At 42.3% G+C, this 25,037-nt stretch overlaps 1 protein-coding gene across 4 annotated transcripts in view; it reads right to left on the bottom strand.

The window, feature by feature from the left end:
• ARHGAP26 (Rho GTPase activating protein 26) overlaps positions 1-25,037 on the bottom strand; it is a 482,086-nt gene that overhangs the window by 311,454 nt on the left and 145,595 nt on the right. For all 4 annotated transcript variants that reach the window (XM_004008912.6, XM_012178663.5, XM_004008913.6 and 1 more), the window contains exons 7-10: positions 17,792-17,896; positions 16,244-16,373; positions 14,153-14,253; positions 6,689-6,783 (exon numbers count right to left, since the gene is read on the bottom strand). In XM_004008912.6, coding sequence (XP_004008961.1) covers positions 6,689-6,783; positions 14,153-14,253; positions 16,244-16,373; positions 17,792-17,896 — 431 coding nt within the window. The remainder of the gene's footprint in view (positions 1-6,688; positions 6,784-14,152; positions 14,254-16,243; positions 16,374-17,791; positions 17,897-25,037) is intronic.

Raw genomic sequence — 25,037 nt, 5'->3', positions numbered from 1 at the left:
ACTCGGAAAAGCATTACTATAAAAAACAAAACTGAACTACAAGCACACAGTACTGTACTAAAAGCTGAATGAAGTAATGTTATTCTGCCTCTGGGAGCAAATTACCTGAGACAGATAGTTAGAATTGAACAGAGTTATATAAAACATAACTAACTGAACAACTAACCAATACAAAGGAAAGCCTGTACAATGTGCAGATACCTAGTACCTGGTGGGACATGAGGATAGAGTTCACAGTGGGTGTGACATGCCAGGCTAGGACTGGTTCACAGGAAAGCTGTCTCTCTTGACCTATTCACGGAAAGCTCACAGGAAGAGGACTGTGAATGTGGTTTGCAAGAAAAATCAGATGATGACTCTTAAGAAGGAAAGTCGAATAGATTCATACTGCTTCATTAAACTTTGTTATCTCCATGGTCAGTAGAGTCTCCGGCAGTTAGTTATGGCTAATAAACGAGGAGGGGGAAGGGGAGAACAGAGGAAATGAAAACTCAAAGCATTCTAATTATGCCATCAGTCTCTATAAGACTGGAAGGGTGAAATCCCCCTGTGAGTTATGCCTTCCTCATAGCATTTTGATCCACCAAGTTTGCTGAACTCTCAATATACTGGTGTTTATACCTCCAGTTGCATGAATGTGTTTGCCATTCTACAATTAATGCTAAGTAAGACCCCTGAAGACAAGGACTATGCTTGTCTTGGTCCCCATGACACCCCCAGCACCCAGTAACCTTGTGATCCTAATAAATTCTCCTGTTCTGCCCAACTCTGGAGAGTACCAAAGGTGGGAATGCGGCATGCAACACTCCACATAGTATCTTCAAATGTATGGACTTCTGTTGGGGTCAGCTAGTCCTGGAAAACATAAAGCATTCTAATTGTTTCCTTTCCTCCAAGTATAAACACCGCTCCTCAAGAGACTACACTGATTCAATGCATCAAAAAGAAGTCTTTTGTTTCTATTATTTTCCATATGGTTTACGGCTCCTCCTGGAAAACATTTGGGAGAAAATACCCATGTGTCACATACATTTGTGAGACATCTCTTTAAAAATAAACAAATGCAGAGATGCCGAGCGATGACTACCACCATGATTCTTCAGCTTAAGTAAGTATTTTCCCTACGTCTGCTCATTAATTTCCGTAAGATGCTGCATGGTAGAGTTAATTATTCAGAGTAACTACAGACAGACAATGGCAAGTATCACATGCCACTACCCCAACGGCTGCTTTTAGACAAACTCTCATTTTTTACTCAGGAATTTTACATTAAACTCACTCAAAAAAGAGTTAACACAATTTAAAGGAAAAAAATCTATCTTTTATTATATTAACCAATGTAGCATATAAACTTTCAAATGTTCGGTTCTACAGCAAGGTAATACAAAGGCACCGAAGAATGCTTCTTTATTAAGGTATAAGAAATAATGATTTTTCAAATGCTAAGGAAGATAATGTATGTAAAAAGGGTGGCTTTGTGAAGTGGGGCTCCTTATCAATGGGATTGTTCAAGGAATGTGTACTGGGCCACCCATCTAAAAGGTTGTGGGGGCCTTCCACGGCTGCTTCCTTGAGAGAATCCCTCCTACCCAATACTGTATGGGTTTGCTCGGGCTGCTGTAACAAAGACCCCCAAAGCGAGTGACATGAATAACAGAAACGTGTCATCTCACAGGTCTAGAAGCTAGAAGCTCGCGACCAAAGTGTCAGCAAGTGGGTTCCTCTTGCAGTATGTAAAGGAGAAGCTTTTCCATGCCTTTCTCCTAGCTGCTGGTCGTCTGCTAGCAATCTCTGGCATTCCCTGGCTCAAAGAGATATCATCCTGATCTCTGCCTTCATGTTCACACGGCATTCTCCCCGTGTACATGTCTGGCTCTGTGTCCGAATTGCCCCCTTCTATCAGGACACTAGTCAGAATGAATTAGAGCCCACCCTAATCTATTCACCTCATTTTAACTTGACTACCTCTACAAATACTCTATCTCCAAACAATTTTTGTTGTCAGACACTGGAGATCAGAATTTCAGCATTATGAACTTGTCAGGGTATGCAACCTAACCCATAACAAGTACCTTCTGGGAAAATAAAATATTCTTCAGAGCAAGTTGTGGTAACACCCACAACTACTACAAGTCACACACTCATTTAAAGCCACACAGATTCTTAGATGTAAGAATTAAAGTAGCTTTCTGAGATGTATTCACAGTAGTAAGGAGGATCTTTGACACAAAAAGTTCAAGAGGTATAAATCTAAATCCCTAAACTCTGAATTAATCCTCAATTTGATTTCCAACTCATTCATGGGTCAGAGTTACAACAGCTCTTCCTAGAGGACAGAAATTAATCCCTTTTTGGCAGAATCTGAGGATTAACGAATTGGCAGCAATGCACTGGGATGCAATGCAAACAGCCTACTGACAAATGGTGCCAGTGCTTGGATTCCTTACTCATGCCAGTCTCCTTAGATGAGCAGAAATGTAAATCGTCAGGAATAAAAGGCAAAAGAAGAGAGTACAAAAAACACACAGCATTCACGGAACACCTACTGTGTGCCTCTTTAAACTGTCAGCCACGTGAGGACTTTCTGAAGAGCACAGGGTAGGAAATACGGGAACAGAAGTGTGTGTGCTGCTTTTATTCAACCACCATTAGTTTACACACCAAACGCCAACGACAAGAGTGAGAAAGCACTCCTCAGATTTCAGTCAGCAAGGTGACTGCTCAGCAGCAGCCCCAAGATCCAAGTACAGAGAGCACTGGGCTCATCACTTGAAAACGCTTCTAAAACACCCTGAGTTTTGAGGCAGCAAAAGTGCCCTCGGTTCAACTGCCACCTGAACCTTGGGTAAGACTCACCCTCTAAACTGCAGATCCCTCCTCAGAAAAATGAGACACTTGAGTGGGCTGGGTAAGGATTACATGAAATTACATGAAGTGTTCAGCTTCCAGAAAGTACTCTCTTCCTGCTGGTCTCCTCCACAGTTACCTAAAAAACTGGGTTTTATTGCGGGTTTTACTGTTGCTTTATTCCTAATACTCTGTATCAGAGACTGGTGATCATTTTTTCTACTAGCTATATTCTCCTCTATCAAGCTAAGAATTAAGCTCCTTAGTAAAGGAGCCTGAGTTGTTTTGTTTTATTTTACTGTTGCTTGTTTTTAACAAGGAAAATGCTTTGGTACACTCTGAGAACACTATACTAGGATATACCTGCTCTTTAATACAACAACTGTGAGCAAGAAGAGAGGACAAGAGAAGACCTTATTCTCAAAGTGGACTTCAGGGTCCCTCTTGCAGAAAGGCACACTGTGTTGGTCTGGGGCAGGAACAAGAAGCTGCCTTTCTCACAAGCACCCCTGTGGATGTTGAGAGTGGGTGGTTCTCACCACACAGTAAGAGACACTGGCATCTTCAACTCACAACACTGACCTCCTAGAACATTACTTCCTAAAGGCTACAGTTTCAGCTACACAATGACATGAAATATCAGCACTGAGCCTAAAGGATAAAAGTAGTCAATCTTCAAACCCCACAACTTCACATATTCTAAGTCAAATAAGTCACACTTTAGCATGTAGTAATATCTTCATAGAAGAAAACATTAATAGCTACTACATAAATGTTAACCTGTGCTACATACTCTGGGAACATTCTAAAACTTCATGCTGTTAGATATAACCATTCTCTCACTGACTTTCACATTTCCCAGGTGCTAAACTTGCGTTTCACCCCTTTGCTTCTCCAACTCAGCAGGCAGAAGCTAAGAAGTCTGTGAAAGGCTGCAAACACAGCAGGACAGCTAGCAGCATCCCTGCCTTGCTAAAGCACACTGGAGGAAAAAGAGGGGTGCAGGCGTCTTCCAGAGAATAGGACTCTATGCAGAGTTCTCAGGGATGCCTCCCCTGAGCACATGCAAATGCCTTTCCCTCTCACCTCAGTTTCTTCCTGGATGTGGGAAGAAAATGCAGAAAGATGCTAAAGAAAATGGTGCCAATGGTAACCTCATCTTTGAGACCAAAGATGACGACCTGTATAGAAAACGGAGAGAAGGTGGTTCGTGGATGTTCTGTGTTCTTTCAGGTGATGGCCAGTCAAGTGCAACCACAAGAGGAGACACAGAAGGGACTCAAGGAAACCAATTTCCTTATATTCAAGGGTGCCAGAAACAGGATGCCTGGAACACCACATAGCCCACGTGGGAAAACACCAGCATCATCCAGGAGGCAGAAGTGGCTGGAGAGGAGAGTCCAGACTCTGACCTTTGTTAGACTTTCTGCAGCAAAGGCAAGGCAGGGCCAGGTCAACCGTTTAGGACTGGCTAGTTTGAATAACTTCACAGGTGCTAAGCTGTGAGAGCAGTCCCTAGGGGCCTGGTTCCTGGCCTTGGATGGTTCAGGCAGAGGAATATTGCCTCCTGGGGTGCGGGGGCCAGTGGAGGCAGCATGGCTGTGGACCAGGGGTCCACATGTCAGTGGTACTCCCCAGGTTCAGCCCTCAGATGACTCCAAAAACTGGCCAGCTCTGAATAGGGCAGGCTCTCCCCAGGCAGAACAGCATCACAGTACACTGAACATTAAAAACACAAATAATACAACAGAACCCTCTACTCCCTTCCTGCTTATTAAGAGGAGATTCAGCAGCCTCATTCTGAACCATAACTGAACCCTCTCCATGTCACGCCAAGAAAACCAGAGGCAATGACTTAAAAGAAATGGACTTCCCAAATACACTCAATATGTTGAATGTGACACATTTGCTCATGGCTTATAATTGGGACGTGCAAAGCTTTTCTGGCCTAACACAGGAGGAAGGTGGTAGGAAGTGTTGGCAAGGGTGGAAATGAGATAGAGGAACCATGGCGAGTTTTAATTGCCTAAAAAGCAACTCTTTACAACTTCTGGGAAACTTCTGAAGAAGAAAATGACTCAGCTTCAGAAAGTGTCACTGACCTCATTTCCAAAATAACAAGAGCTGCAATGTAGGGGATGCCCTTGTTCAAGGAGCCCTAATATAGATGGCCACCTCTGGGAACTATTCAGTTGACCAGCATCACACAACAGGGCTCCATTTCCACACAAACACATCCACTAATCCATTTTTCATGGACGTCAACAAATATGAATTCTTACAAATTCCAAACTTGTAATAGAGAAGAGAGATGCCTACAAGGGCTCAAAGCATCCAGACGTAGGATTTGTTTAAAGTCAAGAATAATCTTAGTTTGCGGTGCACTTTTCGCAATCCCCCTTTGCTACCCCAATTCAACCTACTCCTCCATACAGCCGTTCTCCATTCCCTTCCCCTCTCACAACCCACACACAGCAAACAACTAGGGCACTCACTTTTCTTTACAAATTATATTTATTGCTCTGCATTTACATGCTAGCTTTTGAAATATCAAGTCAGATAACCATGAGGGACATGCTAATTAATAACTAATAACAATTCATTGATGAACATTTATTATTTGCTAGTCTGCCAAGCATTTTATATGCCTTATCTTCTTGAATCCTAATCATTCCCGGAACTAGGCATTATGACTATCTTCATTTTCCAGAGAAAGAAATCAAGGCCTCTCAAGATTAAGTGACTTGCCCAAAGTCATATGGCTACTAAGCAAAATTTTACTAAGTCAAAATTTAGATCTGGGTTTCCTGACTTGAGAGCCAAAAGTATAACTAGATTGCTAATGAGACACGGTTAGTTTCTACAAATGTCCAATTTAGGCTACATGGGCATGCTCTCTCCACAGGCACGCTATCAGCCTCAGGGACCACACTGCAGGGACACATGCACCACAAGAAGGCATTTCATCCCTGGCAGCACACGGAGCAGAACACGCCAGGTGGTACCCTCGCTCCAGAGCCTTTAGAGCTGTCATGAAGTGGCCACAGGTAAACGTCTCAGGGAAGATAGAAAGTACTGGCCTGACAAAATGTGTATCTTTTTCTTTTTTTTTTAATAAAGGGAAAAAATTAAACAGCATGACAAGAGAATCATGCTGAGATCTAAGCATCTTTGTGCTAGCACTGCTGATCTTGAATAGACAGCTTAAATAAGCTTAACTCATGGCATTCATTCAAAGAATTAACCTGTTGCCAAGTAAAGTGTCTCAGAGAACTGGAATGCTGTCAAACCAGCTTAACATCATGAAATGGTACAACTTAATGAGATTCTATAAATCTCGAGGAACACAACACAGAGCTTCCTCTCCAAAGACTGATTTCACAAGTGGTGTGTTTTCTTTCTTGGGGGCATACACACCACAATGGTAGGCGAAATGCTGTAACTAAAAGCCCCTTTTTGAACTGAGCAGAACTTCTACTTTTATCTAACTCCTTTTGAATCATTTCATAAAAATTCTAAGTAAAAAAATCTCATATAGCTGATACAATTGTGCTAAATAGATTTCTCTAAACATAAATTCACCTTCCTGAGACCTAACACAGATTCCCAAGAAGGAAGCCCTGACATTAAAAGAAAACCAACGAGGGCCTCAGTTCCAAATGTAAAGCACGGGGGTAGAGATACTGATTTCTGCAAATGAGCAATTGGCGTCTCTTCTAAATGGAGGAATGGAGAAGGGAAAGAGAGGGTAAAAAACCAGAATGTTCTGACTGGATGGGAAAGGTAAGAAATTCAAAGTCAGCAATATTTCTTTCCGAGAAAAAGTGTGACAGCTGCTCACCTGTCTACTGCTTCCACGTCAAAGCAAAATCTCTTCTCAATGGAGTCTGTTTTCCGCCGTGTGCAGGATTTGAGGGTGACTGATTCATCTTCTCCCTGTTGGGAAGACACAGACAGTCAAAATGAGGCTAGAATTCGGGCCATGCTCCTCTCCTGGACAAAGATGCCACATAAACAGGAGTGATCATTTCATCTTCTAAGACCTGAGTATTCAGGACCACAGGAGGTTGGTCACCAACTTCCTCAGGCCAGAGCCTCATGCAGATAAAATCTGTGAGCCATGTTTTACTTGGAGCCCAGCATCCGAGTATTGATAGATTATGATGGTATAGCAGCAACACATGCTAGATTAAACTCTTGTTGGTATTGTTTTAAATAAGTTTAATCTGCAGGTTTGATAAGAGTTGAAACAAGATGACCTTGAGGTCCTCCCCCCAATTCTGAGCTTCTATGATCTTGGTTCAGTGGTCACTTCTCAGGAAAACATTCCTGAAAATACACCAGACATGCTCACATAGCACCATGTACCCCCCCTCCTTCCCTCATAGCACTGATCACAGCTGAGACCTGCTGCTGCCCTAAGGGATGATTCAAATAATATCTCTCTCCTCATTAGGCTGCAAGCTCCCTGAGGGCACGTACTAAGCCTGTTTTTTGCTTGCCCTTGGGTCCCCAGAGACCCAACAGTCCCTGGAACAGAGTAGGTGTGCAATGAATATGTTTTAACAGCTTTTTGAGTATATATATTTAAAGCATGTACTTTCTTATTAAAGTATAGTTGATTTACAATGTTGTGTTAATTTCTGCTGTACAGCAAAGTCACTCAGTTATCTGCATACATATTCTTTTTCAGTTCTTTTCCATTATGGTTTATCACAGGATACTGACTATAGATCCCTGTGCTATACAATAGGACCTTGTTGTTTATCCATCCTATCACTCAGTCGGGTCTGACTCATTGTGACCCTATGGACAGTAGCCCTCCAGGCTCCTCTGTCCATGGAATTCTCTAGGCAAGATACTGGAATGGGTAGCCATTCCTTTCTCCAGGAGATCTTGAGTATAATTTTTATTGCATATGTTTAAGCAAACAACTTATGAGTTTTGACATCTGTATACATCTATGAAATCATCAACACAATCAAGGTAATGAACATTTCCATCAGCCCACAAGTTTCCTTGTGAGTCCCTTTATAATCCATCAGCCCTCCACCCAGTCCATTCCCAGGCAAACACTGAATCAGTTCTGCCACTACAAATTAGTTTGAATGCTCTGTAACTTTATACAAATGGAATGCCTTTTTATGCCAGACTTCTTTCATTGAACGTAATTCATTTGCTATTCACTCACGCTGTATGAATCAAGGGTTTATTTCTTTTTACAAATGATATGATTAACAAGGGGGTAATACCCAAAATATATAAACAACTCATACAACTCAACAACAAAAAAAGCTAACACCTCAATTAAAAAATGAGGAGAAGACTTAAACAGATATTTTTCCAAAGAGGAAATGCAGATGGCCAATAGACACATGAAAAGCTGCTAAACATCACTAAACATCAAAGAAACACAAGTCAAAATCACAATGAGATATCATCCTACTCCTATCAAAATGACTATTATCAAAAAGACCACAAATAACACATGTTAGTGAGGATGTAGAGAAAAGGGAACCCTTGTACACTGTTCGTGAGAATGTAAATTGGTGTAGCCACTGTGGAATACAGTATGGAGGTTTTTCAACCAACTAAAAATAGAACTACCATATGACCCAGCAATCCCACTCCTGGGTGTACGTACATCCAAAAGAAAACAAAAACACTAATTCAAAAAGATACACATATCCCAATGTTCATAGAAGCATTATTTATAATTGTCAAGATATGAAAGCAACCTAAGTGTCCATCAACAGATGAATGGATAAAGAAGTGGTACAGGGCTTAAGAATCCGCCTTGCAATGCAGGGGACACTGGTTTGGTCCCTGGTCAGGGTAGACCCCCCATGCTGCGGAGCAACTAAGCCCAAGCACCACAACTACTAAGCCGGGGTTCTAGAGCCCATGAGCCACAACTACTGAAGCCTGCGCTCCTAGAAGCCTGTGCACCAAAACAAGAGAAGCCACCACTACCGCTCTTCACAACTAGTGAAAGCCTGCGCACAGCAACAAAGACCCACTGCAGCAAAAAAAAAAAAAAAAAAATATGTACATATCTACTTTAAAATAAAAGAAGCAGGGTGTGTGTATGACACACACACAGACACACACACACAACTGAATACTACTCAGCCGTTAAAAGAGAATTAAACTCTGCCATTTGCAGCAACATGGATGAACTTGGAGGGCATTACGCTTATTAAAGGAAATCAGAGAAAGACAAATACAGTATAATATCACTTATCTGTGAAAGCTAAAAAATGAAACACACTTGAATAGAACAAAAAAGAAACAGACTCACATAATATACAACAAACCAGTGGTTATCAGTGGGAAGAAGGAAGGAAGGAGCAGCAAGATAGGGGTAAGGGATTCAGAGATACAAACTGCTATGTACAAAATAAATAAGTTACAAGGATATATTGTACAGCACAGGGAATATAGTCAATATTTTATAATAACTATAAATGGAGTATAACTTTTAAAAATTGTGAATCACTGTTTTATACCTGAAACATAGGTAGTGTTGGAAATCAACTATATCTCAATAAAAAATAAAAATTAACATTAAAAACAATGCAGGCAATTTTTTTAATCCATGGTACAAAACAAAGGAGATTTTTTCTTTCTACTATTGGGTAGTATTCCATTGTACAAATGGAATGCAACGGTTTTGCCACACAGCACAGCACTAATTTACTGCTTAGAAACATAGAGGTTTCTGACCCTGATTTCTTCTCTTCCTGTCACAAAGGAATTTTTTAGGGTTCCTTTTTCTCCTGTATCTGCCAATGTTTCTTCCTAAACTAGGGGGAAAGTAACAAACTTGCCTAGTCTGTTGAATAATAGGAAATGTGACTGGATATGGTAAAATTTAACCACCCACTAATATCAAAATAGCACTTAACACAGAAGACCTAGGAAGAGACAGTCTACATTCACAAGTCTTACACTATTGTCTTTTACTGAATGGCAAAGATTAACTTCTCAGATTGAGAACTGCTCCTTCTGCAATGCGTAAATGTATGCCCATAAATGCACAAGCATATGTACTACTGACCATGTTAATATCTAACTCTATTTCTGATTTAATGGTGTTGGATTGCTTCCCACTTTGAAAGTTTAGGGGGAAGGTGGTTTAGTCGCTAAGTCGTGTCCGACTCTAGTGACCCCATGGACAGTAGTAGCCTGCCAGGCTCCTCTGTCCATGGGATTCTCCAGGCAAGACTACTGGAGTGGGCTGCCATTTCCTTCTCCGGGTTAGGGGGAGGTGTCCCTGAGAAACAGGAGAAAACAGAGGGTCTATACAAAACTGGCAAATAAAAGCAGAAATAAGAGGAATATAAGACTCTGTTCCAAAAATGACCATAACATACCAGGAAAAATCTATAAAGACAATCTGTTCAAGTACTCATGGTTTTAAAAAATGGGGGAGAGAGATAACGATCACTTATACAAACAAATGAGGAGTTACAACCATGACAAACACTGCAAAAAGGAAGCATGTTGTGCTACAAAAGCCTAAATTAAGGGGGTGTAACCTGGGCAAAAAGGTCAGCAGAGGCTTTCTTGAACTGAGACCAAAGGATTCATAGGAGATAAAACCAAGAACACAGATCTGGGTGGAGAACAGCAGGTGAAGAGGCCCCCACAGTCAGGGTCCATGGAGCCCTGGAGGAGCGGAAAGGAAGTCGGTGTGTCTGGAATCCAAGAGCGAGAGTGAAAGAGAACTGAGGAAGACAGGGACCTGATCGTGCAGACTACGGTCTGTATCCTGCGAGCAGTGGGGACATAATGAAGGGTTTCAAGCCAGGGGAGGGACAGGGTTCAGCCCTGGGCTATTCCAGGGCTCCCACAGAGAGGGGCCTCATCTCACAGCGTAGAACTCAGGGTACTGCCTTTCACCACACACAAGCCCTGTCTCCACAAGGACGCAGAAAATCTGCTCACATCTCCTGGACTGAAGTGAAAAGAAAAGTGGGTACTTTCAAAGGAAAATAACTCAAATGCAAAGAAGGAAGCAGAGAAAGGGTGGATAAAGAGCATGTTAGGAAAAGAAAACACCCTATCACCTATTTAAGTTTATCTCCAGCTCCTAAGAGAGCTTTACATAAACAGGTAACACACTGACATCACATGTTTCTCCTGTATAAATTAAGAAGGTATCACCTCTGGACAGCCAGTCTTCATGTCTCCTCCACCCTGAGGCTAAGGAAACAGAGAGGTGTCATGAAAAGCCATTATTTTATATTTATACATTATTATTCTATTTGATTTGCCTCAGAATCAGGAGATGCCAGCTCCAGAATCAGGGTGTGAATACTGGCTTTAGTACTCACTGATCATATGATCTTAGAAATCACTTTCTCTCTCTAATCTTCAATTTCCTCTTTTGTAAAGGAGGAAAAATGGATCAAACAGGATGAGAAAGGACAATATTTTAGAAAATGTAAAACATAATATAAATATAAGTAATTATTACTAGAAAAATGATTTCATATAATACCAAGCTCCCAATATAGCAGCCTCTGTGTCAGCCTCTATTTTCTGTCCCAAAAAGTTTATATACTCTAATACATATAAACCTCTTCACAACTCAGTGAGGTGTTTCCTTTTATCTCACTAAAGTCTAAGGAGTTCGAATCACTCACCATAATTGGTTTCTGCCCTTCATTTTTAAGTGTGGTAAGAAAGGAGTAGAGAAAATACAAGATAGTTCCTTCACTCCAGGTTTAGGAAAGCACCAGATAAACAGTCCCAAAAGAAATGTGAGAGAATAACTCAGTGAAGTTGATTTCTAGAAGGACTAGAAATTAGAAAAGAACTATGACTTGGTCTAAGAAAGGCAGACCTAACCCTATTTCCATTTCATGATAATAAGTGACTCCCATTAACAGAGATTGTTAATATTCCTTCTAACTCTATAATTCTCTATGTTTGATCATTTCACATGTCTATTTTCCTGCGATTATTTATAAGTCAACTCTACCCCTAACAGGAAACATTAAAAGTGCCTTGACTTTTTTTTATGCTTTGATACAAGGAAGGACAGAGATGCTGACCAACTCCAGTGTTGTGGCCTAAGAAAAAGAAAGTCAGGAAGAGAAACTGCAAGTGGCAGAGAGCAAGGGGGCATCTTGGGGGAGCAGCTAACAATAATGACAACAGTGTCACACATCACTGACCTGGGCAGTCTAACCTCAAAGCCAGTGCTCTTCACCTCTACACTGCAGTGCCTGCATACATGCAAGCAAACCCAACAGGATGTACAAAAATGCACCACAAAGAAGGCCATGGCTGGAATACTACAGAGGACTACCTTATCAACAGATCAGACACAGCTGAAAAATTCTTTACACTAAAGATAGAACCAGAGAAATATTCAGAACACAGTCCAGAGATTCAAAGAAATGAAAAATATAAATATTTTTATTAAAAGTATTTAAATATCTCCAGAAAGAGAAAATAGAAAGAATGGGGAGGAGGGGGAATTCAAAATAATAACTGAAAAGAATTTTTCAGAATTACTAAAAGACACCAATCTGCAAATCCAGAAAGGCCAAAATGCCTAAGCACAACAAATTACAAAAAAAAAGAAAAAAAAAATTCACAGAGAGGACCAGCATAAATAGAATACTGAAAGGAAAAAGAAGAAGATGTAATGTGCAGCCAGAGAGAAAAGACAGAACCTAAAAAGGCAATGTAGACAGACGGAGCGCTCCCGGAGGAAAGGTGAACACTGGGGCACGGCAAGGCACTCCTAGCAGCAGTCACCCCACAAATGCAGCCTGGCACTTCTAATGATGGCCACAAGAATGTCTTTCACCCCACGTGCTCTTCAACGTGATGTGACTGTGCTGTTCCTCCCACCAAGACAGGGTCTGCATCCTCTCCCGCTGCAATGGGGTGAGCTCAGGTGGGCTTTTATAACTGCTTCAACCAACACAGAGGGCCAACGTAAGTCCAGATCATTAAAAGGCAATGCAGTGTCTCCTTTTGTTGCTGGAAGATTCACTCCTGAAAACGTTAGCTGAAAACGTTCCTGAGCCCGCCATGCTGAGGAAGCCCAAACCAGCCCACATAGAGAAGCCAGAGAACAGGACTTGGAACTATACACAGCAAAAGAGAAAGAGGGAAGAGAAGAAAAGAGAAGAGGAGGTCAGGAGAAAGCAAAATATCTGATCAGCCCAGAGTTGCTTCAAACCGTTATGATCCAGTTCCAGTCACTATCTGATTGGAACCATTTGAGAAACTCTAAGCCCAAACTTATTTTTTTTTATTTTGCTGACTAAGGTCTGTCTAGTCAAGGCTATGGTTTTTCCTGTGGTCATGTATGGATGTGAGAGTTGGACTGTGAAGAAGGCTGAGCACCGAAGAATTAATGCTTTTGAACTGTGGTGTTGGAGAAGACTCTTGAGAGTCCCTTGGACTGCAAGGAGATCCAACCAGTCCATTCTGAAGGAGATCAACCCTGGGATTTCTTTGGAAGGAATGATACTAAAGCTGAAACTCCAGTACTTTGGCCACCTCATGCGAAGAGTTGACTCATTGGAAAAGACTGATGCTGGGAGGGATTGGGGGCAGGAGGAGAAGGGGACGACCGAGGATAAGATGGCTGGATGGCATCACTGACTCGATGGACATGAGTCTGAGTGAACTCCAGGAGTTGGTGATGGACAGGGAGGCCTGGCGTGCTGCGATTCATGGGGTCGCAAAGAGTCAGACACGACTGAGCGACTGAACTGAACTGAAGCCCAAACCACTTATCCACATGATCCCCAAAGTCCTTACCCACAGAAACTGTACGAAATAACTAAAATGATTGGTGCTGTTTTAAAAGTCACTAGATTTTTTAGTGTTCTGTTACAATAAATAACTGGAATAGATATCTGGAAAATTGAAATGATAGATAGATAACTGGAACATCTAAACTGCCGAGTGGCAGTCCTCTAGGTATCAGATGAAAGTGATGTATGGCAAAACCAATACAATGTTGTAAAGTAAAAAAATAATAATAATAGAAAATCAGTTTCACAGGATGAGGTCATCCAAGAATTTCTAGTATCTAAACATATTAACACATTTAATATTGCATATATGTGAAATACAAGAATCTGTCTTAATTACAGCTTCTAACACAGCTTATAACTAAAAATAATCATCTTATTTATCTACTTTATTCTGAAACTACTATATAAAAATGAAGAAAATTACAGTAAACATTGGAGGTTTTACTTCAAACATGCATTATACCCATCGTATGTTAACCAAGTAAATCAAACATGAAATTTAAAAATGAACTCACCCCCTTTCCTCCTGACTTTTGGTCAAATGGTACCATGGTGATTTGTTTAGAATCCCGTTGATATGTACAGTAATGCTTCACCCAGGAAGTTCCAAAGTGACCTGCAAAATAATACTCCCCATTAAACATCTCTACATGTCCACTGCATACTGGACAACACAGAACATGTAACTCACAATGCTCACCTATCCTTAAACTGTTTCTAGGGGCAATATATTCTCCACACCAGCTAGACAACCACAGGCAGAAATCTGATCTCACACGCTCGAAGTGAAACTAACCCAGGACTTTTCCCAAGGACCAAGGAAGACTTTTTCCCACTAAATGCTGCATCTGGTGGGTCTTAAAATATAATGGAAGTAGAGGTTCTCTGGGGAAATTAATTCATTTTCCCATCATCGATTCCCATCTGAAGCTTCCTTTCTCTCCCCTGACAGGAGTAAGATGACTGAATAAGAACATAGCGAGGCTCCTCAAAATGCCCGTCACTGTCCCCATCTGGTGCAATGACTTCATGCTTCCCACACAGCTACAGTGTGATCACGTGCACAGACATACAGGGGTTCTGACCTACTTTCAAACTCCTAATTTTTACTTCAGCAGAACTCAAGAAGATCTGAAAAGCAGACAAGGAAAACCCAGAGACACTAGACATGTGGAACAGAAGTAACTATAAATACTCAAATGTAATCTAAGTGTTTGTCCCTCAAAATTATCCCTCGGGAAAGAGGCAGGTGGCCTGAAGACAAATTCTTACAGTTTCTTATTTTATTGGTGCCTGCCCAATTACTTTATTTCAAAGTACTATTAGGGGAAAAAGGCATAATTGGCATTGTTAGCCTGCAAAGACCTCAATCAATATGAGTTCTGGATGCTTATAGAGATTGCATAGCAGATATGATTAAAAAAATAATGATAACATGAAAAAAGATTCAGCAGACACTTAATAGGTATTTTTCAGGGTATGAATACCCATTGCAAGTGTTGGATGTCACTTAATACACTTAAAAAGCAACGGAGTGTTTATATTGGAACATCAAGAACAAATGAAAACAGCAACTATTCTCATGTGTTTTTGTGGCTTAGAGAATAAATTCCAGTGATGGCACAAAGATTTCAAAAGTGCTGTGTATGTAGTTTCTGCTTCTTACAAGCCTTAACAAGCTCATACCTGTAAGAATAAGGGACATAAAACTCTTATCACAACTGATACTCCAACTTCAAATCCCATTCCTACACCATTGTCACCAGGGAACAATTTTATGCCCAAGCAAGTTTCTGAGCAACCACTACACAGAATAATCACTGTAAGTATTTTGTTTCATAGGAAACTTCTAGGAGTGAAGACATTTAACAATCCTAATCAACAGTGCCCAGATAGGAGACTATAAGAAGAACTATCCATTAAAGAAAAACAATGCCCTGTCTTTAATCTCTAGTACTGCATGCATGAATTAAGTCTGGGAGTGCTACAGCCCAGTGCATAAATCTGAGTCATCATTGAAAACCCTATGTTAGCAGCACCTAGCATTTCTTTCGTGACGTCCTATGGGCAAGTCAATGGCCCTTCTCCCTGGTTTGTAAAGTGAGCTTTTGTTTCTACTTTTCACAAAATTTAATTGTTGGAATGACAGGAGTTGAAGTGAAGAAGGAAAGGGCCAAAGTCATGGTAGTTTAGGCCTTGCTGAAACAAATCTCAAAAACAACTATTATTAGGTCTACCAAAGGATATTACTATAAAGTCTGGTCAGTTAGACCTCTCCAAGGCCTCTACACCAAGGCTATGGTATGTAAAGCTGTACTGAGGGTATACAGGAACCTCAAGAGTAGAGTGACACCAAGAGGAGAGGTGGCACCGCAGAGTCTATGAATTCCGGGTTGCAACAGGATTCCAGTTACACAGAAAACACAATATATCACTAGGAGATAGACAACACCTGTGGACAGCATCTTTTCCCTAGAAAGCTGAACTATAAAGTCATTCTCCTTTGACCAAATAAATGTTCCATGTCAGGCACTACTGGATACACCCTCAGCTCCTGAGAAAAAAGGCATGAGTACAGCCACGCGGCTGGTTGGCCTGGCACTCACGTTTCTCCTGGACGTAGAGGTACCCTTCCATAGTGTAAGGACTGATGGTCTTGTGCTCGAGGGGATTCTCCTTCATCTTCTTCATCAGGGATTCCACCTCCGACCTGGTGCCTTCAAAGCGATTTCTTGTCTAGAATGAAAGGAATTTTATCCAAATCAATGAAATGAAACCCTCTTTGTTTCTCCAACACTTCAGAGTATCAAGCTACAGAATCCCAGATCTAAAACCAAGTGAGAAATGTTCAGCTATCAAAAAATAAGGCAAATGTTCACTTTATTGAAGTATATTTTGGCCTGAAAGCCCTATCCAAGAATGACTCTCAAATTCTAGGGACCATCAAAATCACATGGGGAACCAGCAGGAAATGCAACTGACCAATCCTCACCTCCAAAGATAAACTCATCACCTCTCAACCCAGAAACGTGCGTTTCTAGCAAGCGTCCCAGCAACTCTGAGGCAGAGGGCCCACAGCAAGACAAGCCCTCCACCAGCCTCTAGGACAGAGATGCTCTCACGCTGGCTGTTTGCTGACAGCTTCCTCCTCAAATGCCACTGTTCCATGTAAGGTTCCCGCTCCCCCAGGACAGCCTGCACCACAACACAGGGCAGCCCAGGGACCACTGCAGCTCCAGGGGGCCTGTGCCATCAGCTAAGGCCGCACAACTCCTCGCTCTGCAGGGCCTGCTGCCCTCAACTCTCTCACAGGCGTTTTCACCCACACTGCCTCCTGGGAACCTGCTCTGTGTAAATCTCCGCTTCAGAGCCTGTCTTCTGAGAAACCCAGCCCAACAGGAGGCCATACTTCGTGAAAGCTCGTTCAAGACCCTGCAACTTCCTGTTCTCAGAGGCACCACAGGGAACAATGAGAGCTTGGGCTTCCAAAAGCATACAGTCCAACCCACTCGGATACACCTGGGTTTATTTTGACACAGGATCACCCAGAGACAAAGTGCAGACTAATGTGATCACATTAGGGAAGAAAGGGGTTTAGTCCTAGTGAGACTGATCAGAGGCCTAAGCCAGATTCTGTGCACCCAAAGGTCCTGCTGCTTACAATCTGGGAAAGGAGATTGGGAGTAAGGCACACTGACTTGGATTTCCTCACCAAGAGTTGAACAAGAGCACATCCTTTGAGCTGGAGGCCAGCATGTGCTCCCCACCCCCTACCTCTGAATACACAGTCTAGTGTTTCAAGTGGCCAGGCAGCTGGACGCACAGAAGGGAGGCCAGGCGGGGTTGGGTGGGGCTGGAACTTCCACTGCCAAAGGAAATCCTGATGTTGGTGCTACAGATTTAAAACATAATCAGCAGCAGCACTTCCGCGAACAGAAATAACAGAGCTTTGAAATAACAGAGGTGAGGATGAGCTCTGGGACCACCAAGCACCCTGGAGATGACTGCGCTCTGCTGCCCTCTGAACCCAAGCAAGATCCATCCTCCCCATCTGCATTCCCATCCATTTACGCGATCTCTATGCAACCAGACCCATGTTTTGTTTCTTCCTTCCCTTAACAAGGGAAAGGAAGCCCATCCCCTCGCCCACTCACGTTCTGTATGCTGATAGTCAACTGTGTCTTGAAGTCATTGAAGTCCTTGGCCAGTTCATAACCATGGTGATAGAAAGTGAAGAGTCCTTGTAGGAATGCCAGTAGCTGTAAAGGGAAGACCTCACATAAGCAGGTTCAAGAGGTATTATGGAGCTGTATCTGAGTTCCCAGCCCTGCTCTGAACATAATATAATGACAAGGTAATAATAATGACTATCATTTACTGAGCTCTTCTTACATGCCAGGCACTTGGGACTTCATATGTCCCATCTCGCTGAATAGTCCTAACAGTAGGATTCATTTCATAGGTTGTTATCTCCATTTTAACAATAAGGAAGCAGATTCAGAGAGGTTAAGTAACTTGCCCCAAAACACACAGTATATAGCAGCTAGGATTTGAAACCAGGCCTCCTTGGCACCAACACCCAAGCTCATATCCTGTGAGCCCCATCACCTCCTAAGAAAATCACTTCTTCAGAAACCAAAGACGAGGGGTCCCACTCAGTCTCCTCCTATTAAATTCATTACATCAGGTTATCATGCAAAAGGATGTGGTTATACTGATAACCGACAAAGAAGAGAGAAAAGGAAGCTGGTGTGTCCTGAGTCTGCAGCCTAACAGGCAAAGTTATATAAAAAAAAATCATCAAGATTAGACTCCAGTTCAAGTGTGTTTCTGCACTTGCTATAAATTATCCAAAAGTCAACACTCTGGACCCTTTATTAAAATAATCCCATGTTCCCACATTTTCAGTTAAGATGGTTTCCCTAAATTCTCATTTAAAGTGCCTTGGGCTAAAAGGTAAGGGCATTCCTTGTTTAGTCTTGTCTTTAGTGAAGAGTGAAAACATCTGTTCACCATGATTCTCACAACAGGCCTTCATATACTTAAAACCACTAATGTCCCCAGCCTGAGCCCCTGCCAGCCTTCACTTCTCCAAGCAAAATAAACGAGTGTCCTGCCGTCTCTCCTCTCGTAACGCATATGGAACCTCATTGCTGTTACGCTTCCTGGCCCCTTCCCAAGCTCTACATATCCTGCCTCGGTCCCATATCGCAAGCTGAAAGGATTATAACTAAAGCCTGAACAGGGTTTAGAATAACCAGGACCTCAACTTTATCACAGCTCAATTCTACTACATTTGGAGACCAGCCCCAATTTAACATGAACTTCTCGAAGCTGACTCACATCGTTTGAGTTGTTCCCTCAGACCTGCCTCAAACACGTTATATCAAGACTCAGTTGCATCACTTTATACTGTTGTGTTTAATCTTCTAGTCCTTAAATGAACACACCTTTACTTATTAAACACAATCTCACTCTGTTTCACCTAACTCCCCCTTTCTGAGAAGCAGCCTTAACGATGAAAGTAAAGGAGACCTTTACACTTTGCCTGTGGCAGGAATGGTAAACACCAGGGTGTATACTGACCTGTCTTCAGGCAACGCCACATGTCCAGCCCACTTTAAAGAGCTTTACACTGGAAAGTCAGACAAGGCCCAGCTCATAACAACATGGTCCCTTGACTTCCTGTTGCCATTGTCCCTGGAGCATCTGTTCCCTTACATCTTCACAGGAGGTAAGCAACAGGCATTGCTGGCTCCTCTGGCTAGAAACACATCTAGGGGCACCATTTATACATCCCTAACCTAAATTAAGGAACAGGGGGTAAGCCACAGAGAGTCACCAAGGGCTAACAATGAATTCTTTTCCTCAAGATGACCATAGTCTCTGGACGTCCTCTATGTAAAACCCGTTTCTGTGAAGAACGCCCATACTTTTTCTTCTAAACAGCTCCAGGAATGGAGAAGGAGGGGCTGCTGCGCCAAATCTAGCGCCATATTCACAAGGACAGCTGTCCTTCCTTATGTCTCCCTCCCTGTCATCCTTGAATGCTGCTGCTCCATCAACTTTTCCAGGGCACTGAATCACCCTCTACTGGAGAATAATGCAGAAGATAAGCAACTGATGCTCAGGATATTCCTCCTATTAACTCTGAGTTATCCTTCACTTAAAATCAACAGGGCCTCTCTTACTCAGGGTAATTATCTCAAACAGCTCACTAAGATGTCACCTGCATGTACACACAAGCACTCCAAAGGCAGAGGGCTGCTGATATTTATTTTGGTTTTCACTTCCTTTGGTATCATGCCTGGTTGTCCATTTTTCTACAGGAAATGATGCCTTAAATATTGTTATCTTTGGACCACTTCCCTTCCTTCTCCCCTCACAGCATCTTTCCTCCCCTCCCCGACCTCCCACACACTGTATGCATCTCTGAACCTGTGACCCATGGGAAACGAAAGTCCACTGCTCAGGGGTGGGCAAGGCCCACAGAAAGACTCCAGAGAAGAAAGGATCTGTCCGCTTCAAAGAAACGCTTCTCCTCACACAGAGAGAAGTGCTGCTGTGGCCTCACCTGGTTATTAGGTAAGAGAAGCCGCATGTGCACCCAGGCTCCTCCCTGGACACCAGACACACCACCACAGCACAACAAAGGAAATGCCCAAGAGCGACCTTACCACTCTCCCCTTCCCTTCTGCCCCATCCTTGTTTTCCTCTGAGAATTACTATAAGAAAAATCTATTTTTATTTCCTAGCTGATTACATAGATTAAAAAAAAAAAGAAGAACAAAAACCTAACTGCTTTATTAGCAATGGTTGCATTGTTCTGGACTCTGTGATAAATTTGTTTCCATTCATAGAACAGGTTGAATTTTGCCCCTCTATATCCAAAAGATATGAAGTCTGAACCCCCAGATTTCAGAATGTGATTTTCTGTATAAATAGGATCTGTACAGTGGTAATACAGTGAAAATGAATCCATTAGGCCCTAATTGAAAATGACTGGTGTTCTGAAAAACCGGGGGTGTGGGAGGGTAGAGTTTGGACATAGTAACAAACACAGAGAGAAGACAGACGTGTAAGGATGAGGAACTGAAGTGACTTGTCTATAAAGCAAGGAATGCCAAACACTGCCAGGAAAGCACCAGAAGCCAGGAAGAGGAAAGGAGGGATTAGTTCTCTAAAGGTTTCAGGCGGAGCAGGGCCCTGCTGACCTGGATCTCAGACGTCTATAGCCTCTGGAACTATGAGTCGGTACACTTCTGCTGCTCTGAGGCACCCAGTTTGTAGTACTTTGTTACAGAAACCATAGCAGAAAAATACAGCTACTAAGAACCATTCATGCACACAGTGAAGAGAAGGGCTGCCGGCAGAGAGATAAAAAGCTGGGCTGGGGAAGCCAAGTAACTCCCTGTAACTCATCCTTAACCTATTGGCACACTGGGCCACGGCAAAGACTGAGATCATCTATGCAGCTGATTTAGCACAGGAGTGCTGGCGGGGCCACTCAGCAAGAGAGACAGATGCAGGCCGGTGTATCAGAAGAGACACTGAGCTGATGGGGTCGCGACAGGATGCCACTGACCAAAGAGAAAGAAGGACAACCTGCAATGGGGCAAGAGCTGTGAGAAAGGACAGAAAGGCAGAGCACTGAGAAATACTCAGGAGGCGAAACTCAGAGGCTGCAGAGCCTGACAAATGTGTAGACTGAGTTCTCGGCAGCACAAGGTAACCGCCAATTATGAAAACTCAGGAAACAGACGGAACGAGGCTTCACCTTCGGGAAGCCATTAAGTCATTATCTATGATCCCAATCTCCAGAACATTTAGTATCTCAACAATAAAATTAAGGTTTCCAGGGCACAAAAAAATAGAGGATTTAGATCCCAGAAGGCTGACTTTGCTTCCTTGGCATACTAACATTTTGTTTTTCTAAAGGTAGGTAACATCTTGGTACTTGAAGTTACTTTTCAAGAAACAAATGAACATAGTTGATGTGCATGGAGGTTCCCTGAATGGCTGCAAGATTCCCTTGACTGAAACCAACTCAACACATGAACACTTATACCAGGCACCCCAACAATTTAGTTCAATTGATTTTTTGTCGGTTTCCTTTCCACCTGCAAATAGTCAAATGCTGTTTCAAATAGAAATTAAGAGTCAGACCATTACAGCTCTGCCATTTACTAGGTGTGACCTTGCAGAGAGGTAAATAAACATGCTTCAATTTCTTTATCTGAAAACAAAAACAGGACCTACCCTCAAATAATGATTGAATGACATAATGTGGCAATGCACTTATTAGTTACACAGAACATAACAGAGTTTCAGCTGATATCAAGTGTTACGTTCTTCTGTACAATCTAGGCCAGTAGTTTAAACTTTAATGTGCAGCAGAATCACCTGGAAGGCTTACAAAATGATGACTGGATCCCACTCCCAAATTTCAGGTATGGGGTACAGCTTGAGAAGTTTTATTTCTAGGACTTTGAGAACTACTAATCCAGTCAGTAGCTTTTTTGCTATATGACTCTCTTCTCCCTACTCACAGCTCCAGCCACTCACCTGCTTGTCTACTAGTATGCTCAGAAACAAGAACTTCTGTGGAAAAGTGAAGGTTACGTATCTATATCCAACCTCTCAGCCAACTCATTTTTTTAAAAAATATTTATTTATTTGGCTGTGCTGGGTATTAGTTGTGACATGCAGAATCTTAGTTGAAGTATGTAGGATCTCTAGTTGCGGTATGTGGAATGTAGTTCCCTCAGGATCAAACTCAGGCCCCCTGCATTGAGAGTGCAGTGTCTTGGCCACTGGCCACTCGACCACTGGCCACTCAGCCGATTCTGACACGAGACCAGACATTTTTTCATTAGCTTTCCAGGTGCCTCACTTTATGAACTCAAAAACATCTGCAATCCACAATGGTTTTCTACTTTTTAAACCCCTCTGTACATCCTGTCCAACCTGGCACTCACCTGCATGCAACTTTGGCTAGCTCGTTACTATATATATTGCTTCCCCAAGGAGGCTGTGAGCTCCTTGGACAGAGCAGCTGGGTTGTCAGTATTTTCTATGTATTCAGAAAAAAACGCTTTAAGATTTATCAAGACTGTATTAAACAAAGCAGACCCTGTTAACACTGCCACTTGACTCATTCACTCTTTTAAGGAGACCCTGGATGGCCAGGGGTCGTCTGACCCTCTGCCTCAGAATTTAAAAAAAAAAAAAAAAAAGCTGTTAACTGGGTCCTAATAAGCAACTATATAATAACTGGGTATTAATTAGGTTAGCACTTTCCTGGTGGCTCATAAAGAATCCACCTGCAATGCAGGATATGCAAATTCAATTCCTGGGTCGGGAAGATCCACTGGAAAAGGGCATCGCAACCCATTCCAGTATTCTTGGCCTGGAGGATCCCGTGGACTGAGGAGCCTGGTGGGTTATGGTCCACAGGGTCGCAAAAAGTCAGACACAACTGAAGTGACTGAGCACACACACACACAATTAGGTTAGCTCTATTCTAAGCATCTTACCTGGATAAACTCAGGTAATCTCCCTAACATCTTTACAAATGGGATTGTTGTACCTATTTTGCAGATGAGAAAACTGAGGCCCACAAAATAGCTTCCCAAGAACAGGCACCTGGAATATGACTGAGCCGAGATTTAAAAGCAGGCAATCTGGTTCTACACCATCATTGACAATGATGCTACACTGCCTCTCAAAAAGCTCAAGACACTGATATATTACACTAGAATGCCAGGAAACAGAAAGGTAAATCCTTACAGATTTCTTTTTAAAAAGAGGAGAAAGGAAGGGAGGAGGAGGAGGAAAGCTCACATAGATGAACAGAGTCATCCAGCTGAGACCAGCCTAGACCAGATGAGCCCCACAGATGTGTGAGAAACATCTACTGTTATATAAGGTTTTATGGTTATTAGTTACCCAACAAAAGCTAACAGATACAGTACCCGATTTACTATATGGAGAAATCAAAATGAACAAGGAAAAACACCTCCAAAAAACGGGGTGGGTCAATTAAAATGCAACTCATCAAAATCAGGCATTTATAAAATAACATCAATTAATCTGTACATAAAGGTTATTAGAATCATACTGCTGTTTTTCTATAGAAATTCTAGCAAAAGCAAGTAAAAATGCCAAAGGCTAATTCTTCATGACAGCATTTGAATTCCTGCCCCAACCATGAGAGATGAGACTGTAATTGAATGGCTGGTTTTAACACCTCTGGGCCCCAAGCAGGGAAATCAACAAGCTTGCTTTCTCTGACAGATGGCTTCCCCATCTCACAGATTCTGCAGAAAGACAAGGATTTTGAGATCTTGGTAGAGATCACTGCTAGAAAGGAAGATATCTCTAAAATTTCCAACATTCAAGTAAGACTGAGGTAATTAACAACTCTGAAGAATTTGCCAGATGACATGGCTGGGAGGAGATCCCAAGAACATAACAGTTTCTGCAAAGTAAAAGACAGAAGCATCAGATTCCAAGACCAGAGTCTTAAAATCACCTGCCAGTCTACACACCTAAAAAGCACCCCCAAAGTCTATAAAATAGAAAGGGGGCACAAAACACTCTTGACCAAAAAGGGAGGTCATTTTCTTTCAGTTTCTTATAATTTTATTATTTACTAAAGAAAATCACTCTTTCTTAAATTTAGGTAATCTTATTTGTAAAGAGATTCAAGGCTTAGGTCTAAATCAGAGACTGCATCTGGCTGAAAAGTTCAAGATCTGCAAGTCTTAAATTGAGGCCCATGTGCTCATTTGGTGTCTCCATGGATTCTGAACACTAGTGCCACAGCAGAGTAAAGCAGTACCACGTCTCCACGAAACCACAACCACACTGGGGTGGCCGAGGCTATGGACAGACTTGTTCCCACACTGCAGCCCTACATGCCCACTGGGATGTTCCACCCAAGTCCAAACCCCATCACAGTCTCTTCAGGACAATGCCTCCTGGTTATAACAAGCCTAGAGTGAGACATTGCTTCCTATCCCATCTTTTTAATACATGCCTGGGATAAGAAGGGGCTTTGAACTTAGGGGGCAAAAAGAGAAAGGTTTCCTTGGGTTGTTATCTTTGGGTTATTTGTGGGAGAAAGGAAGCAGGGTCGAGGGTGGGGGCTCAGGAGCAGGCAGAGGAAGAAGAAAAGGTTAAGGGGTCATCACTATAGTTTGCAAGATGAAAACCCCTCCCCTCCCTTACTCTGACTTGGAAATGAATCAGCCCAACCCAACCTAACATAGATGAGGGAACCGTTGCTGAACATTCTACTTGCATGTCTTTGGCTGCACTGGGAAGAATCCAGGGTAGCCAGATGACAGCACTGTTACTAGCAGAAGGCACAGCATCAGGGCTGGTCAGTCTCTTCAT

The sequence above is a fragment of the Ovis aries genome, chromosome 5 (genome assembly GCF_016772045.2).
Source record: "Ovis aries strain OAR_USU_Benz2616 breed Rambouillet chromosome 5, ARS-UI_Ramb_v3.0, whole genome shotgun sequence".
NCBI lineage: Eukaryota > Metazoa > Chordata > Mammalia > Artiodactyla > Bovidae > Ovis > Ovis aries.
The sequence above is the reverse complement of the archived record's forward strand: the minus strand, read 5'-3'. Positions and strand labels throughout refer to the sequence as shown.